The 19,465-nt window shown below is 37.2% G+C and overlaps 1 protein-coding gene across 3 annotated transcripts in view; it reads right to left on the reverse strand.

The window, feature by feature from the left end:
- prdm5 (PR domain containing 5) overlaps nt 1-19,465 on the reverse strand; it is a 316,540-nt gene that overhangs the window by 147,815 nt on the left and 149,260 nt on the right. For all 3 annotated transcript variants that reach the window (XM_039751133.1, XM_039751132.1, XM_039751134.1), the window contains one exon: nt 4,791-4,884. In XM_039751133.1, coding sequence (XP_039607067.1) covers nt 4,791-4,884 — 94 coding nt within the window. The remainder of the gene's footprint in view (nt 1-4,790; nt 4,885-19,465) is intronic.

A 19,465-nucleotide genomic window follows, 5' to 3' on the forward strand; every position in this document is an offset into this window, starting at 1 on the left:
GAACGTTCACATAGAAAATGTAATTTCTATACCACAGCCGTCGTGTAGCGCCTTTTAAAAGGGATCAACTACCGAGAGATGATCCATATACATTTTAGCTGCTGTTAGTACTACTTACCTGTTGTGTTACAGAGTCTTTAAAATGTAGTTTACCCGCAACCACTCCAGTAGTGCTCAATGTACCTGTACTTCTTAAAACGTTAATGTTTTACTGTTTAATAATTTATACACTATATTTTATAATTTTTACTTTGCACTCAGTAACCAAAGCTATACACACACATATAGACACATACATATACCTGTATGTATGTTTGTATGTATGTGTATATATGTATATACAGTGGGGTGTGAAAAACTATTTGCCCCTTCCTGATTTCTTATTCTTTTGCATGTTTGTCACACAAAATGTTTCTGATCATCAAACACATTTAACCATTAGTCAAATATAACACAAGTAAACACAAAATGCAGTTTTTAAATGATGGTTTTATTATTTAGGGAGAAAAAATCCAAACCTACATGGCCCTGTGTGAAAAAGTAATTGCCCCCTTGTTAAAAAATAACCTAACTGTGGTGTATCACACCTGAGTTCAATTTCCGTAGCCACCCCCAGGCCTGATTACTGCCACACCTGTTTCAATCAAGAAATCACTTAAATAGGAGCTGCCTGACACAGAGAAGTAGACCAAAAGCACCTCAAAAGCTAGACATCATGCCAAGATCCAAAGAAATTCAGGAACAAATGAGAACAGAAGTAATTGAGATCTATCAGTCTGGTAAAGGTTATAAAGCCATTTCTAAAGCTTTGGGACTCCAGCGAAACACAGTGAGAGCCATTATCCACAAATGGCAAAAACATGGAACAGTGGTGAACCTTCCCAGGAGTGGCCGGCCGACCAAAATTACCCCAAGGCGCAGAGGCGACTCATCCGAGAGGTCACAAAGACCCCAGGACAACGTCTAAAGAACTGCAGGCCTCACTTGCCTCAATTAAGGTCAGTGTTCACGACTCCACCATAAGAAAGAGACTGGGCAAAACGGCCTGCATGGCAGATTTCCAAGATGCAAACCACTGTTAAGCAAAAAGAACATTAGGGCTCGTCTCAATTTTACTAAGAAACATCTCAATGATTGCCAAGACTTTTGGGAAAATACCTTGTGGACTGATGAGACAAAAGTTTAACTTTTTGGAAGGCAAATGTCCCGTTACATCTGGCGTAAAAGGAACACAGCATTTCAGAAAAGAACATCATACCAACAGTAAAATATGGTGGTGGTAGTGTGATGGTCTGGGGTTGCTTTGCTGCTTCAGGACCTGGAAGGCTTGCTGTGATAGATGGAACCATGAATTCTACTGTCTACCAAAAATCCTGAAGAAGAATGTCCGGCCATCTGTTCGTCAACTCAAGCTGAAGCGATCTTGGGTGCTGCAACAGGACAATGACCCAAAACACACCAGCAAATCTACCTCTGAATGGCTGAAGAAAAACAAAATGAAGACTTTGGAGTGGCCTAGTCAAAGTCCTGACCTGAATCCAATTGAGATGCTATGGCATGACCTTAAAAAGGCGGTTCATGCTAGAAAACCCTCAAATAAAGCTGAATTACAACAATTCTGCAAAGATGAGTGGGCAAAATTCCTCCAGAGCTGTAAAAGACTCATTGCAAGTTATCGCAAACGCTTGATTGCAGTTATTGCTGCTAAGGGTGGCCCAACCAGTTATTAGGTTCAGGGGGCAATTATTTTTTCACACAGGGCCATGTAGGTTTGGATTTTTTTTCTCCCTAAATAATAAAAACCATCATTTAAAAAATGCATTTTGTGTTTTGTGATGATCAGAAACATTTTGTGTGACAAACATGCAAAAGAATAAGAAATCAGGAAGGGGCAAATAGTTTTTCACACCACTGTATATATATACACACACACACCTATCTACATTATATATATATATATATATATATATATATATATATATATATATATATATATATATATATATACACACACACACATACATCATACATCATTAACACACTACTTCTCCGCTGTGAAGTGTGGGTATTCTGCTATATATATATATATGCCAGCAACACTCATGACAATGACAAAACAATTACATTGTCAATCATGTTACGTTATTATTAAAATGTTTCCTTTTCTTTTTACTTCTCCGCTGTCAAGTGTGGGTATTTTGAAATATATATATATATATAGATAGATAGATAGATAGATATATAGATAGATAGATAGATAGATATATATATAGATATATATAGATATGAGAACAACACTCATATCAATGACAAAACAATTACATTAACAATCATGTTACGTTATTTTTAAAATTTTTCCTTTTCTTTTTCATAACTTCTTTAACACACTACTTCTCCGCTGCGAAACGCGGGTATTCTGCTAGTACGTAATAAATTAAAAAAAATCATTAACTTATATACAAGGTGTAGTAGTTGTCACTTGATGCTCCAACAGAAATTCAATTTTACATACGGTTGTGCCCATAACTTTTATACATACCCAGGCAGAATATGTTAAGATATGTACCATACTTTAAGAAAAGATGACTCATTTACTTTAATGGAATCCAAATTAAACTATAAGGCATCACAAAATAGCACAACCATTAAACAAATCATAATAATAAGGAAAATAATGGGATGGTCCCTCTTCAAAAGTTTCCATACCCTTAGTTCTTAATTCTGTGTATTGCCCTCTTTAGCATCAATGATGGCATGCAGTATTTTGTGATAGTTGTGGATGAGGCCTTTTCTCAGGTGGTAGAACTGCCCATTCTTCTTCGCAAAAAGCCTCCAACTCTCATAAATTCTTGGGTTATCGTGCATGAACAGCATGTTTGAGATCTCCCTCAAGTGGCTCTACTGAGTAATGTGGTGATACTGAGGTGAGGAGACTGTGATTACCACTCCAGCACCGTCACATTTTCCGCCTGCAGCCACTGAAGGAATCTACTTGGCCTTGTTTTGGATCAATGTGATGTTAGAAGATCCAAATGCATCCCATGCGCAGCTTCCAGACTGATGAATGCAAGTTGTCATCCAATATTTTACAGTAACATGCTGCATTCATCTTACCATCAACATTCACTAAGTTACTTGTGCCACTGTAGCAGGATATCCTTTTCCTAATTTATACAATTCAACAACTTTTTCTGGCAGGTCCTCTGACAGTTCTTTTGCTTTCCCCATGGCTCGATATCCAGTATAGTCAGTGCAGCTCTGCATGAATTTAAAGTGACCATTTATACACAGACACTGATTACAATCCAAAGCAGTTACAGGTATCCTTAATTTAAACCTGTGTGTGTCAACTTGTTTGTATATTATTAGCCCCAACTTTCAAGGGTGTGTAAACCTTTGATCATGCCCATTTGGGTGACTTCATTTATCACTATACTTTTGAAAGGGCACACATAATTATGTGATAATAAATTGCTTCGCCTGAGCACACTCCCTAATTAAAAGGAAAGCTTTCTGCATGATTACTTATATTTTTCAAACAATGGCCAATATTTCACAAATTCTGCCAGGATATGTAAACTTATGGGCACAACTAAATATAGATGACAGTGAAACAATTTAAATTACAAAGTACAAATAATTTAAAGTAAAATAAACTATAGGAATGTACAGCATGTTGACTTTATGCTTAAATATGCTATAGTTTTTGATAATTAAACAGTACATTATAGAGTTTGAAAAGGCATAACAATGGCACAAAAACACACTAACAACTGATCCCTCAGCAGAAATTTGCAGTCTTATTGTATACTCCTTTAGATGACATGGCTGGGATGTGTACTTAGAATGCTAGGTATTACAAGCAGCAATTTCTATTGTTCAGTTGAACAACAAACTGCTAATCAAGTTGCTTATCTTGATAGAGATTATTGTATGGCTGTGCATGCTGCCCTTTACATTCGATGACATTTTCACAGAAACCACAAAATGATTGAAAATGATGTCACAGTCTGTATTGTACTACTCCTCACCATATGTGAGGTGAAAATTCAGGAGAACGGGAATAATGTGGAGATTTTATGTGCTTATTCCTATTTGAAGAACTGCTGTAAATTTAGACAGCCATACTCTAAGGACTTCCACCCCCGTTCAAGTACAGGTTAAACTATTGTGACATGTGACAATCTTTCCTAATGTTTCACCCAAGGCATTCAGTTTTAATGTCTTCCTTCCGGGTAGTAGAATGACTGACTGACTTCTTATGCTAGTGACATAAAACTTAAATTGATCAGAAGTACTATACTTTAAAATTTTTAAACACTTTGAACAGATTCAGTAAGGAATTATAACTAGTTCTTCAACATTAAGAACAGCATGCAGTCTTTTGTTTGTTAAAGCATGAAAGAAATGTTGCACTTCTCTTCAGCTATATATGCCATTAAAATATTAAAAGATATTAGAACAGCATTTGGGCTATTATAAACTAAATTAACTGTAAATAATGTACAATGCAGGCCCTACAGCTAGATGTGAATAAGAAATGTTTAAGTCTCTTACTTAAAGTGCTAAGGCACAAAACAGAAACCACCATAACACACTGTAAAGCTAGCTAATGCTTGGACATGTACTGGTGTGAGTAAAAGGATAAAGTTTTCTATTACATAATTTTAATAATGACTAATAATATTGTCTAGATCATATAATGATGATATTTAAAACAAGCTGATAGTATATTTTTTAGGAAACATTAACAAATAAAAATATTATTTTACTTTGGCTTAGATACCCACTATTGTGTATCAACAAGTGCCTTTGTAAGGAAAATGGAGTCCTGAACAAGGCTTTGCATTCCTCACACTGAAAGGGACGCTCTTCTGAATGAGTCTAAAGATAAAAGAGGTGAGAAAGAAACAAAAGGGGAAATTAATTTTTCAAATGAAGTATAAACAACTATAACTACAAAATATATTCCCATGAATTAAAATAGCTGCTTTATAAAATTAAGCTGATCTGCTAATAAAACAGGTTCTTTTAATGTAGTTAAATGTGGTTTCTACCATTGTTCTGGGATTGTTCCAAGACCTCATGAGGGTGAAAAAATAAAAAATACTAGTAAGCATCAAATACCAACACAACAGGGTGCACTTTGCTAATGCTTTATTTTTATCCAGACATAAAATACTGACTTTTCCCATTATCTGGGAAAAGATAGTATGTTAGTCACACATGTGTTGAATTTAAAGCACTTTTCAGAATCAGACAGTGCCGTCAATTACTGTTATAATACATCCTGTCCCCCTGCTGATGTGCTAAAGGTACAATATAAATGAACTTGAAAAACATTTTAATTTTGAAGCAAAGCAAAGCGACAGGATATATATCAGGGAATACCCAGAGACACAATATAGTCAGTGCACAAGATATACTGAATGTGTTGTTTGTAATTAAGATGGAATCAGTTCATCTAATATGCTAACAAAAGTTATAAAATTAATCCTGTAGTGGTGACTATTTGTTTAGCTAGCAAACCATCCATAATTATCTCCCTTAATTTATAATAAGAAACTACAAAATTAAGTAGATTAAATGAAAAGGTAATTCAAAAGATATTACATTTCTGAAAGATCTGTTTTAGGAAGTTCTGATTTCAGATTTATTGTCATGTTTACACAGTACAATGGAATTCTTACCTGCAAATTTCCTAACGACTAGTGGCAGTAGTAATATACATGCAAAAAACACATTAAAAGGAATGTAACACAGACAATGCAAACAATAAACAGAACATCAGATGATGATATATAAGAAAACACTTGATGCAGTTTTCTATATGGGCAATTGTTGAGAAGCCTAATGACCAGTCAATAAAAACTGTCTCTGAATCTAGTGGTGCAAGTACTAATTGCTTTGTACCATTTACCAAAACAGTTAAAGAAGAAAAGTAATTGTGCGGCATGGACTAGGTCTTTAATAGCACTGTTCACCTTTTTAATAGAGCATGTGTCACAGCCATTCTAAATATTACGGAACAGTGCATCATAATACTCTGTTGCCTTCATTAGTCTCTGCAGTGGTTTGCAGTCCTGAGTTGAGAAGGTGCTGTACCATGATAAAATGCACACGGTGATTATACACAGGCGGCACGGTGGCGCAGTGGTAGCGCTGCTGCCTCGCTTCCCGGGTCCTCCCTGCGTGGCGTTTGCATGTTCTCCCCGTGTCTGCGTGGGTTTTCTCTGGGCGCTCCGGTTTCCTCCCAGAGTCCAATGACATGCTGGTTAGGTGGATTGGCAATTCTAAATTGGTCCTAGTGTGTGCTTGGTGTGTGGGTGTGTTTGAGTGTGTCCTGTGTTGGGTTGGCACCCTGCCCAGGATTGGTTTCTGCCTTGTGCCCTGTGTTGGCTGAGATTGGTTCCAACAGACCCCTGTGACCCTGTGTTCGGATTCAGAGGGTTGGAAAATGGATGGATGGATGATTATACACTCTACCGAGCATCAATAAATGTCAGTGATAATTTTAGGTTAACAATAATGGCAACTCCAAGAGATTCAATTCTGGTAGAATCTCTACCACAACTCCTACTAGGTATATCTTCTACCTTGCTACTGTAAAACTAAACACGATGAATACTTACTATGCATTTTATTGACTGATGTTATGTCCGACACTAATAATAATACATTTTATTTATGTAGCCCCTTTTATATTTAAAATTAATTAATTATTAGAATGGATTAAATTAATTCAATTAAAACTTCAGTCAATGTATTTCCACATACCAAACGATCTTTCCTCAGACACTTCTGAAATAAGCTCAGAAAAGCTGTTAATTCAATTACATTAGGCTTGTCTAACTACTGTCACACCTTTGATAAACAAAATACCTACAATATGAAGGTATCATGTATTGTGTGACATGATCACATGACTGAAATAAAACACAAGGCAAACTAAAATATTTTAGTCAAAAGCATGGAATTTAAAAATCATATCGAAAAAGTAGAACTTATAACATATCTGTCTGCATTTTAGGAGAACTGTTCTTCATCATCTATACAATGAAGTTAAGGTGAAAGCTGTCAGCACACAACAATGACACTATTGGACATGAAAATGGGCTGGGATTACAGGTTAAGAGATTTGCATATACACTTAGTTTTGCAAGTTGCATTGTTGGACAAGTATGGCGAACTGAAACATTGTTTCATAAATACACCACTGCATTCTCTGGTTTGTTTTCAAATTTAACTCTTTTGGAATCAGCAAAGCATCAAATTACCATCATATCGGATCAGTCCTAATGATGTACTCAAATGCAAATGGGAGCAGCAAGCTGCTGTTATTGCAGCTCTCAAGAGTGGTGAATATGAGAACAAGGGTTAGAGACATCAATGCATGTACTACTCAGGCTAATTCAGAAACAGTGGTGGATTATAGCAAGCAAAACCTGAGTGTTTCGGCTACAGGGCATACTGTCAGTCAATATTTAAATTTTTCTTAAAAAGGAAATATAACACTGCAACTTCTTCATAGATTCAGGTAGCACTCACAGCTAACGGGACAGTAAGGCATTCAAGCAGGAAATAAAAAGACATCTGTTGTTGGAACAATGTTTGATTTTTACTTAGAAAACAAAAACATACATTTAAATTTGAATGGTTTTGATTCACAGTAACTTTATATTATAGTTTGATTGCATAATTATTGTCACATGTACAGAGTATAGTGAAATTCTTACATGTATTAATCAACATGTAATAAGTCTTAAATTACTGCAGTAAAGTATTTTATTTTTATATTTAAGACTATTTTAATAATAAAAAAAACTTATAAAAACTTAATGTGCATGCACATTTATGTACTGATTTTAATTTATTTTGCATTTTTCTGATTTATCAATGTGTAATAAGTGAAACTAAACAGGCAGAACTTTTAGAAAAATTTCATATCAATAGAATATTGTACAATGAAGCCTGAATCACAATATGAATTGTATCATGGACTAAGTGTATTGTCTCATGCCTAGTTAGACCATTATGTTTTGTTTTACTAACTATACGTAATTCAGACAAGATACAAAATGTACAAATGGCATAGGATTCAGTTGCATTTTGAAAACTGGTGGATTTAATTTTTTTTCCTATTTCATTGTGTCAGATTTGTGTTTTTAAATATTCTTTTAAAATGAGTGATATTCAAAAATAATAGAAGAGAAGAGCAGTAAATAAAATACACATTTGTGAATAGCATTTTCCAATATTATGCAGTTAAAAAAAAGAATCCAGGCAGGCATGTGGTGGCTAAAACCACTAGACAGTAGATTCCAACTGAACTGATGTAAAAATTGTATTATTATTAAATGTGTATCTAGGATGGGTTATAGCTAATTGCAATTCAAATTTCATAGGCATAAAATTTTCACAAAAGTACCCACTGGAAAGTATCCATGATGGTCAGATATTAGTTCATTTTCACTACTTTACCAATAAATGATGGTGTTGATGAAACATTGCGTTATTATAATATTTAGCTAATGCAGCTGTGAGGTTGTTTTAGTGTAAGACAGATACATTTATTCACTTCGTGCTTATAATGTCACACTAACTAAATTTCTAGATAAGTTAACTATTGTTTTGCTTTCCATGTTCTATTTTTATTTTTTTACCTTTATGACCATGAAAACAATTTACCTGACCTGGACTGCATTGACTTCAATTAGCAGGAGATATGAGCTTGTTTGACTGAGGTTGGTGTAAGCCTCTACCACCACTGCTTGCACAGTCAGCACATTAACGCACAAACTGCTGACTGATCTGCTAAGCTGACAGGAGCAGCCATTGGATGGGTAAAAGAAGAAAATACACAAAACATACAAGTTGAAATAATTTCTCTCAAGGTACATTTGACACAGTATACCTATTCGTTATTGAAATCTCATAGAATGTTCACTTGTTTAAAGAGAGGCAAGTTTGAATATTCAACAATGCTTTCAGTGGTAATTTTGAAAAATATGCAGTGTCCTCTATTTAAAATATCTCATTAAAAATTGTACTTTTTCCACAAATTACCTTGAATAATAACTGTTTCTGTTATATAGAATAACTGTTAATAACTGTTAGTAATCATACTGTTAGATAGTAATCGAGCCGCATGTAGACGGACTTTTTTTGTTCTTCAAAGTCACCAAAGCGCCGTGCAAACTCAGTGCGCAATAACTCTAGCTTCGCAATAACTTGCAGCATCATAAGGTAGACTTGATTAACGCGGTTAGTGTTCGGCAAGGCAGCTGAAGCGCTGCATTATGGGATCTGTAGTTTATTGTGTTACCAGCGCTTCATATACCCGGGCCATTAATAACAATAATACAGTATATAAAATGGTCTCGGATATAATTACACGCCGGGCCGGATGTGGCCCGCGGCCCTTGAGTTTGACACATATGGACTAAATAGAACTTGAAAAGATATATTTTTCAAATGTGATCGCCAATTCAGATAGAGTTGACGCGACTACAGCCTGCATGCCTCAATGAGTCATCCTCCCCTCGCTCTTACTTTTTTACCGCTCATCTAATGAATACACTGAGTATGGCTTTACCAAAACAATCATTGATGGCGAATAAAGTATCCATTATTCGAGTATGTAGAGCGGGATATATATATATATATATACATATATATATACCCGCGTATCGCAGCGGAGAAGAAGTGTGTTAAAAAAGGTAGAAAAAGAAAAGGGAACATTTTAAAAATAACGTAACATGACTGTCAATATACAGTATTTGTTTTGTGAGTGTTACTGAGTGTTGCTGTCATCAAGGATTTGATTATCATTATTTCTTTCAATCAGGTTTGTATTTGTAGGATGTGTTGTGTTCAAGTTACATTCCGTGTTTGTCAATCGTTGTAAAGATGACAGGTTTCATTCATCGATTCGTTTCTTACTGCATCAATAAACAGCTCGTCTTCTTCTTTATCTGAGACCTGACACACTGCATGCACGGGTTTTTTTTACACTGTCTTCCTTTAGCGGGACATTGACTTTTTCCAACGTGTGCTTTGTTTCCACAGTAGCTGCATTTATGAATATGCTTATCAGACGCTTCATATTTTTGCTGCCTTTTCAATTGTGTAATTCGGTTTTGTTCAGCTCTTTGGAACTGTTGCTTTTATCTGTGCACTGCGCCAGTTCACGTGAGCCACTCGGTGTACTTGCATCGAAGGTTCCCAGCTGTGCTGGTGCCATCTCGTGCTATGTCCATAGCTTTACTTAATGTTACCTTAGTCCTGGCACTTAAAACTTTCTCTCGCAGTTTCGCTGAGTTTGTGTCAAACACCACCCTGACCATCTCATCTTCCTCTCCATAAGCACAGTCCTTCACCCGTGAATATTTACCCGTGGCAGTTTGCTATTGGATTGCCGCTGACGGACAGCCTTATATGGGCAGGCACTAAATTACAAACGCCAGCGGCAGCCTGTCTATGAAATTAATTTAAAGTGTAGGTTTACATCGTGCTTTGTTTCCGAAGTAGCAGAACTCATGAATATGGTTGTATATGTCACTCGCTCGCTTCTTATTGTTTCGCTACCTTCTCAATTATATAATGCATGTTTTCTTGAGCGCTTTTTTGAGGTCTTCCTGGTTTTCTATGTACTGCGTGATTACGTGGAAGGCGTGATGATGTCACACGAAACTCCGCCCCCAAGGCGTTGAAGCTCATCTCCATTACAGTAAATGGAGAAAAACTGCTTCCAGTTATGACCATTACGCGTAGAATTACGATATAAAACCTGCCCAACTTTTGTAAGGAAGCTGTAAGGAATGAACCTGCCAAATTTCAGCCTTCCACCCACACGGGAAGTTGGAGAATTAGTGATGAGTCAGTGAGTGAGTGAGTGAGTTAGTGAGTGAGTAAGTGAGGGCTTTGCCTTTTATTAGTATAGATAATTCAATACTTAACAACCTAGAACTCTGAACAAACACTTTAAAGACAAATCATTAAAATAAATGTACCAATCCAATTTCACGTCACACGTGGTGCCTTGTTTTTAAACATTTACTCAGGTAGTTTTTTACTGGAAGGCAGGAAACAATTTCAACAGGAAAGGCTTTGTTGTGGAACTCCAATTTAACCTCTGCCATATGAATGATTAAAACGGTGTGAATGAGTTCTAGGAAAAAAAGAAAATCCCTTGCCTGTCATGAGGAGGAAACAAATGTTATTGCTAATACTGTGTGGTTTTTAGGTGTATGCACTTTGAGATGTACCTGGGTCAGATGTGAACAAAATGTTTATTTTTTTATTTCAAAAGTAGAAAAAAAGTATTGCTACTACCTCAGATTCTTTTCAGTTATAGTTTTTTTATACATTTTTGATGTGCCTGTGTCAGATGTGACCAAACGTAAAGGGGAAAAAATGAATAAGCATTACTTGTTTTTAAATCCATTCAATTGTGTAGATTTAAAATTTGTCATTACCTGTGGCTTATTGGCTGCTGAAAATGTCTGCCCCTGCTAAATTTCTTGGTTTGAAAATCTGGCCCAACTGAAATTGTAATTGAATAGCCCTCCCATTGAGGAATATTTTCTTTGAATTTTTAGAATTTTGTTTCACTTTCTCTGATGTGTTCGTACCTAACTTAGCTTAATCTGTTTAATGCATATATTGTCTCAAACATTCAAAAATAATAGATCTTAAAATAAATTTAATTAAAACCTCACACAGACTGGACACGGAGGCACACGTAAAATAAACTATTTATTTTTTTTCGCCTGTGGGCGCACGTCTTCCCCGTGTCCCAGAGGCAGTACACAGTCCCAAGCACAAACAGCCCAAATACAAAGCAAACCACACTCTTCTTCTTCCTTCTCCAGCACTCTTCCCAGGCAACCTCATCCTCCTCCTCCTCCCGATTCTGGCTCCTGAGTAGTGGTTGCTGGCTCCTTTTATTAGGAACCCGGAAGTGCTCCAGGTGCTTGATTGCCGATACTCGGCTGCACTTCTGGGTGTGGCGAAACTAGGTGTGGGGTGTGGCCTGGCGGCACCTGCAGAACCCAACAGGGCTGCACCAAACTCCAATCCTCATGAAACCCTGCAGGAGTCTGATGCATCGCTGAAACCCAGGTAAGCTGCTATCTAGCGTCCAGGGGGAGGTATTTGGTCTCCCATCCTTGCTCCCCCAGAACGTATGCTGCAGTAGTGTCCTGGCCAGGATGAACAGCCGGCCGTCCATCACTATATGTACATATATATATATATATATATATACACACACATACATATATTTACATATATATACATACATACATATACACATACATATATACATACATATATATACATTACCTACATATATATATACATATATACACATATATATATATACACATATATATATACATACATACATATATATATACTGCTCAAAAGAATTAAAGGAACACTTTTTAATCAGAGTATATAGCATAAAGTCAATGAAACTTATGGGATATTAATCTGGTCAGTTAAGTAGCAGAGGGGGTTGTTAATCAGTTTCAGCTGCTGTGGTGTTAATAAAATTAACAACAGATGCACTAGAGGGGCAACAATGAAATGACCCCCAAACAGGAATGGTTTAACAGGTGGAGGCCACTGACATTTTTCCCTCCTCATCTTTTCTGACTGTTTCTTCACTAGTTTTGCATTTTGGCTACAGTCAGTGTCACTACAGGTAGCATGAGGCGATACCTGGACCCTACAGAGGTTGCACAGGTAGTCCAACTTCTCCAGGATGGCACATCAATACGTGTCATTGCCAGAAGGTTTGCTGTGTGTCCCTGCACAGTCTCAAGGGCATGGAGGAGATTCTAGGAGACAAGCAGTTACTCTAGGAGAGCTGGAGAGGGCCATAGAAGGTCCATAACCCATCAGCAGGACCAGTATCTGCTCCTTTGGGCAAGGAGGAACAGGATGAGCACTGCCAGAGCCCTACAAAATGACCTCCAGCAGGCCACTGGTGTGAATGTCTCTGACCAAACAACCAGAAAGACTTCATGAGGGTGACCCAAGGGCCCCATGTCCTCTAATGGGCCCTTAGCTCACTGCCCAGCAGCATGCAGCTCGATTGGCATTTGCCATAGAATACCAGAATTGGCAGATGCACTACTGGTGCCCTGTGCTTTTTACAGATGAGGGCAGGTTCACCCTGAGCATGTGACAGAAGTGAAAGGGTCTGGAGAAGCCATTGAGAACATTATGCTGCCTGTAACATCATTCAGCATGAGCAGTTTGGTGGTGGGTTAATGATTGTCTGGGGAGGCATATCCATGGAGGGTCACACAGACCGCTACTGGCTTGACAAAGGCACCTTGGCTGCCATTAGGTATCAGGATGAAATCCTTGGACCCATTGTCAGACCCTATGCTGGTACAGTGGCTCCTGGTGCACGACAATTCCTGGCCTCATGTGGTGAGAGTATGTAGGCAGTTCCTGGAGGATGAAGGAATTGATACCATTGACTGGCCACCACACTTTCCTGACCTAAATCCAATAGAACACCTCTGGGACATTATGTTTTGGTCCATCCAATGCCACCAGGTTGCACCTCAGACTGTCCAGGAGCTCAGTGATGCCCTGGTCCAGATCTGGGAGGAGATCCCCACAACACCATCTGTCATCTCATTAGAAACATGCACCGATGTTGTCAGGCCTGTATACAAGAACACAGGGGCCATACAAAGTGCTGCATACAATTTTGAGTTGCTGCAATTAAATTTTGGCAAAATGGACTAGCCTGCCACATACTTTTTCACTCTGATTTTTGGGCGCCTTTGAATTCAGGGCTCTGTAGGTTGATCATTTTCATTTCCATCAAACGATGTGGCATCCTTTCGTTCCTAACACATTACCCAGTCTATATCAGTATAGATATCCAGGAAGATTTCTTTTTCCCATTGAGATCTGATGTGTTTTCAAAGTGTTCCTTTAATTTTTTTGAGCAGTTTACATATACATATACATACACATACATATATATATATATATATATATATATATATATATATATATATATATATATATACACATACATATATATATATATATATATATATATATATACACACACACATACATACACATATATATGTATGTATGTATGTATGTGTGTATATATATATATACAGTATATATATATATACAGTATATATACAGTAATCCCTCCTCGATCATGGGTTATGCTCCAGACCCCCGATAGGTGAAAATCCGCGAAGTAGAAACCATATGTTTCTATGGTTATTTTTATATATTTTAAGCCCTTATAAACTCTCCCACACTGTTTATAAATATTCCCCAGAGTTATACAGCATAATCCCTTTGTATTCTCTTAGATATTAGGTAAGATTCATTGAAATTATGTATATAAACACACTGTTTATATACAGTAAAACCTAAATATTATTTTAAAGATATTGAGTATCTCCGATATCACATATGTTACAGCCATTACGATAGACAGGCCGCCAGCAATAAATACGCATACAATGCAAGAAAAATAGTATACAGTAAATGTGTGTACAATGACACTAAACGTACGTACATGTACTAAGTACTGTAAGTAGAAAATTAATTATGGTTACTCACCAACAATAACACGATGACTTGTCCAATAACAATGAGTTTAATTTTACTGCACAACAAAGGAGAGCGTTACAGCTCTTCCAAAGGAGCCACTTCAAGCAACTGAGTAGCACTGCCGTTGTTCTTCTTCTAGCAGTCTTTAATCCAAATCCCTAAAGCAGATTCCATCCAGACTACTGCCTTATTATATCCACTTACAACTCGTTTTGCACCCTGGTTAAAAGGACACTGCGGCCGTAGATCTTATATTCCTTTCCTACTTTTAAATAAAAGAATCGTAGCCTTCAACAAATCCAAAACGCTTACCTTTTCGCAATCGTAACATCTTCCGTTTGCTGGGCACGCCCATGAAGCAGTAGCAGATCATTTCGGAGCCATAATGAAGGGCTTGACTATGCACAAAGATAAACACAAAAGAGCACAACTCTTTACACAGCGAAACACGTTGATGCTGAATGAGCGAGACGAGACTTCCTGGTTAACACTGCATTCAGCACGCAGGAACTTAACTGTGTGCTCTGATTGGTTAGCTTCTCAGTCATCCACCAATAGCGTCCCTTGTATGAAATCAACTGGGCAAACCAACTGAGGAAGCATGTACAGGAAATAAAAAGACACATTGTTCAAGCAGAACCCTGAAGCAGCGTAAAAATCTGCTATATATTTAATTATGCTTTCATATAAAATCTGCGATAGAGTGAAGCCTTGAAAGTCAGTTTATATATTAGGATTACAGTATATATATATATATATATATACATATACAGTATATATATATATATATATATATATACATACATACAGTATATATATATATATATATATATATATACATACAGTATATATATATATATATATATATACATACAGTATATATATATATATATATATACATACAGTGTATATATATATATATATATATACATACTATATATATATACATACTATATATATATACATATATATATATACACATACACACATATATATTGTAAAAGGCGCTATATAGCGCCCGACCCGGCACAGACCACGCAGAGGCGTGTGTACAAAAACACACACTCTTTTATTTTTCTTCAGCTGTGTGACATGTCTTCCCCGTGCCACACAGCCCAAACACAGTCCCAAAGCACAAGCAATACTCTTCCCTCTCTGGTACCACCACTCCTCCCAGGCAACCTCGTCCTCTTCCTCCTGATTCTGACTACCCAGTGGTGGAGGCTGGCTCATTTTATACCCCACCCGGAAGTGTTCCAGGTGCTTGACCACCTGGTCCTAATTGCACCTCCGGGTGGGGCTGATGATTCGTCCAGCCAGGCTCTTGAGTCGTTGCAGCGCACCCTAGCGGCCACCCCCTCTCCCAACCAGGCTGTAGAGGACTCCATGTCCCAGGGAGCCACGTGGGAGAGTGGGAAATGAACATTGGCCAGGGAGGCTGCCACCTAGCGTCCCGGGGGAGGTAATGAGCTGTCCATGATGGCTCCCCCGGATCATATGTAGCAGGGGCGTCCCGACCGGGCATGGGACCCGGCTGTCCGTCACAATATATATACAGTATATATATATATATATATATATATATATATACACACATAAAGTAATCCTCCTCGATCGTGGGGGTTGTGTTCCAGAACCCCGCCGCGATAGGTGAAAATCCGCGAAGTAGAAACCATATGTTTGTATGGTTATTTTTATATATTTTAAGTCCTTATAAACTCTCCCACACTGTTAACATTATTAGAGCCCTCTAGACATGAAATAACACCCTTTAGTCAAAAGTTTAAACTGTGCTCCATGACAAGACAGAGATGACAGTTCTTTCTCACAACTAAAAGGATGCAAACATATCTTCTCTTCAAAGGAGCGCCGTCAGGAGCAGAGAATGTCAGAGAGAGAGAGAGAGAGCATGACAGAAAAGCAAACAATCAAAAAATCAATACGTGCTGTTGGGCTTTTAAGTATGCGCACAGCGATAAAGCAGCCGCAACAGAAGGGAGCAATGTGAAGGTAGTCTTTCAGCATTTTTAGAGTAGCGTCCGTATCTTCTAGGCAAACAGCCTCTGTGCAAACAGCCCCTCTGCTCACACCCCGTCCGTCAGGAGCAGAGAACGTCAGAGAGAGTGAGAGAGACCGAGAAAAGCAAACAATGAAGCACCGCTCGGAAAGCACATCGCATATCATTGAGGAGTTTTATTTAATACGTAATACATGCTCTGATTGGGTAGTTTCTAAGCCATCCGCCAATAGCGTCCCTTGTATGAAATCAACTGGGCAAACAAATGGAGGAAGCATGTACCATAAATTAAAAGACCCATTGTCCGCAGAAATCTGTGAACCAGCGAAAAATCTGTGATATATATTTAGATATGCTTACATTTAAAATCCGTGATAGAGTGAAGCCGTGAAAGTCGAAGCGCGATATAGCGAGGGATCACTGTATATATATATATATATATATATATATATATATATATATATATATATATATATATATATATATATATATACACTTAGTCTATTTCTATATTTTTCTCTCTCTCTCTCTGACTCTTCAGCCACCTTCTCCTCCTCAGTCTCCTGTCTTCTCTCTCCCGACTCTAGCCCTGAGTGGAGTGCGGTGGCCTCCTTTATACAGCACCCGGAAGTGCTCCTGGTGCTTCTTGATTAGCATCCGGCAGCACTTCCTGCTGTGGCGGAAGTGCTGTCGACCACCGTAGCTACTTCTGAATATATATAAACTGAACTATATGAAATAAACTCTGTCTATATAAGGTCACATTTGTATATATAAAATTACATTTGAAATATATGGAGTAGCTTCTGAATACAAATTGAAAACTGAATATATAAAATCAAATGCAGTGTGTATTTAGTCACTGAATAAAATATAGATCTTAAATATATATCAGATTTGGAGTTTTAAAAATATTCAATAATTCATGACAGGTCTTGTGCGTGTGTATTTTACACATATACAGAGTATACTGTATATATACATACATACAATGTATATTTTTATATACATTTACTGTTTACTTTTGCTAATAACTTCAAGTACCTTTATCAACACAGTTCAAATAAAATATGCCAAGAAAACAGGGAAAAAGTAAATGAATAAGTATATACAGTATCTAGAGTATATCTTTCAACCTGAACATTTCTATTTATCGCCCAGCAGAATTAAGTGTCCAACAGGAGCTAACACTGAAAAAGGCTCCAGTCCATGACAAGGCATATCAATGGACATTTATCTATACTTCATATACACTGATTAGTTCATCCACTTTACAACTTACCTTGTTACAAAACAGGTCTAAATTGGCAATGTCTTGTGTTAGACAGGTGTTACTGTTTGTTCCTAAAATATATTTTTATTGACAATTCCATACAGCTTATCACCAAAAGAACATAGTACTTTCTGGCCTGTTGGAGGCAGAATTTTCAATTGGGTGCACCTCTTCAGTGATGACTAGAACTCTGTTCAGAGAGCAAGAGAAAATGGGTCCAGATACAGTCATTAAAACAAGCAAGGAATGCTGCATTATTTTATGGTGCGCTTCCTGCAGGGGACAGCACAAAACTGTATATTCAGAAGAGTTCCAGTAATCTGACTGCACTAGCTTGAAAATACACAAGATGCAGCAATGAAAGTTTGAAATGACATGTGGAGCACTTGAGCTGCTATCAGAAAAGAGCTGCATTTGATTCCTGGTGAAGAAACAGCACCAATCTTTTTTAATTATAGAATTTAAGTTTTATGCTGTTTTAACTATTACTGATTTTAAATCGTTGTGATTCTGAGGCATGTGAACGTGATGTACATTTGTCCCGCTAATATCCAAAGAGAGAAAATTCAATGTAAATTTTCAGAATAAAAAAACTATAATTTCAGTACATTTTAATTGTGTTTCTTTAGGACATTACAGGACACATTACAAGACAAAAAACAAACCCTCTTGATGGTAATAACATTAGCTAAATACCCCGTGAAAATGTAAGCAACCTAATTTCATCCTCTTCATAAATGCTTTACCCTTGTAACTTATATTATGGTGGATAATGGGTTTAACATTCCTTATCTGAAATTTTAATGAGTATATTCTGTACTTCATAACATGTTACTGTATAATGTTGTATATATTACAGTCATATGAAAAAGTTTGGGAACCCCTCTTAATTCTTTGGATGTTTGTTTATCATTGGCTGAGCTTTCAAAGTAGCAACTTCCTTTTAATATACAGTACTGTCTTACATTCCTTATGGAAACAGTAGTATTTCAGTAGTGACATTAAGTTTATTGGATTAACAGACAATATGCATCATAACAAAATTAGACAGGTGCATAAATTTGGGCACCCCAACAGAGATATTACATCAATACTTAGTTGAGCCTCCTTTTACAAATATAACAACCTCTAGACGCCTCCTATAGCCTTTAAAGAGTGTTTGGATTCTGGATGGAGGTATTTTTGACCATTCTTCCATACAAAATCTTTCCAGTTCAGCTAAATTTGATGGCTGCCAAGCATGGACAGCCTGCTTCATATCATCCCATCGATTTTCGATGATATTCAAGTCAGGGGACTGTGATTCCAGAACATTGTACTTCTCCCTCTGCATGAATGCCTTTGTAGATTTCAAACTGTGTTTTGGGTCATTGTCTTGTTGGAATATCCAACCCCTGCGTAACTTCAACTTTGTGACATTATCCTGAAGAATTTGTTGATATTCGGTTGAATTCATCCGACCCTCCTCTTTAACAAGGGCCCCAGTCCCTGAACTAGCCACACAGCATGATGGAACCTCCATCAAATTTGACAGTACATAACCGGTGTTTTTCTTGGAATGTGGT

The sequence above is a fragment of the Polypterus senegalus genome, chromosome 4 (assembly GCF_016835505.1).
Source record: "Polypterus senegalus isolate Bchr_013 chromosome 4, ASM1683550v1, whole genome shotgun sequence".
NCBI classification, from domain to species: domain Eukaryota; kingdom Metazoa; phylum Chordata; class Cladistia; order Polypteriformes; family Polypteridae; genus Polypterus; species Polypterus senegalus.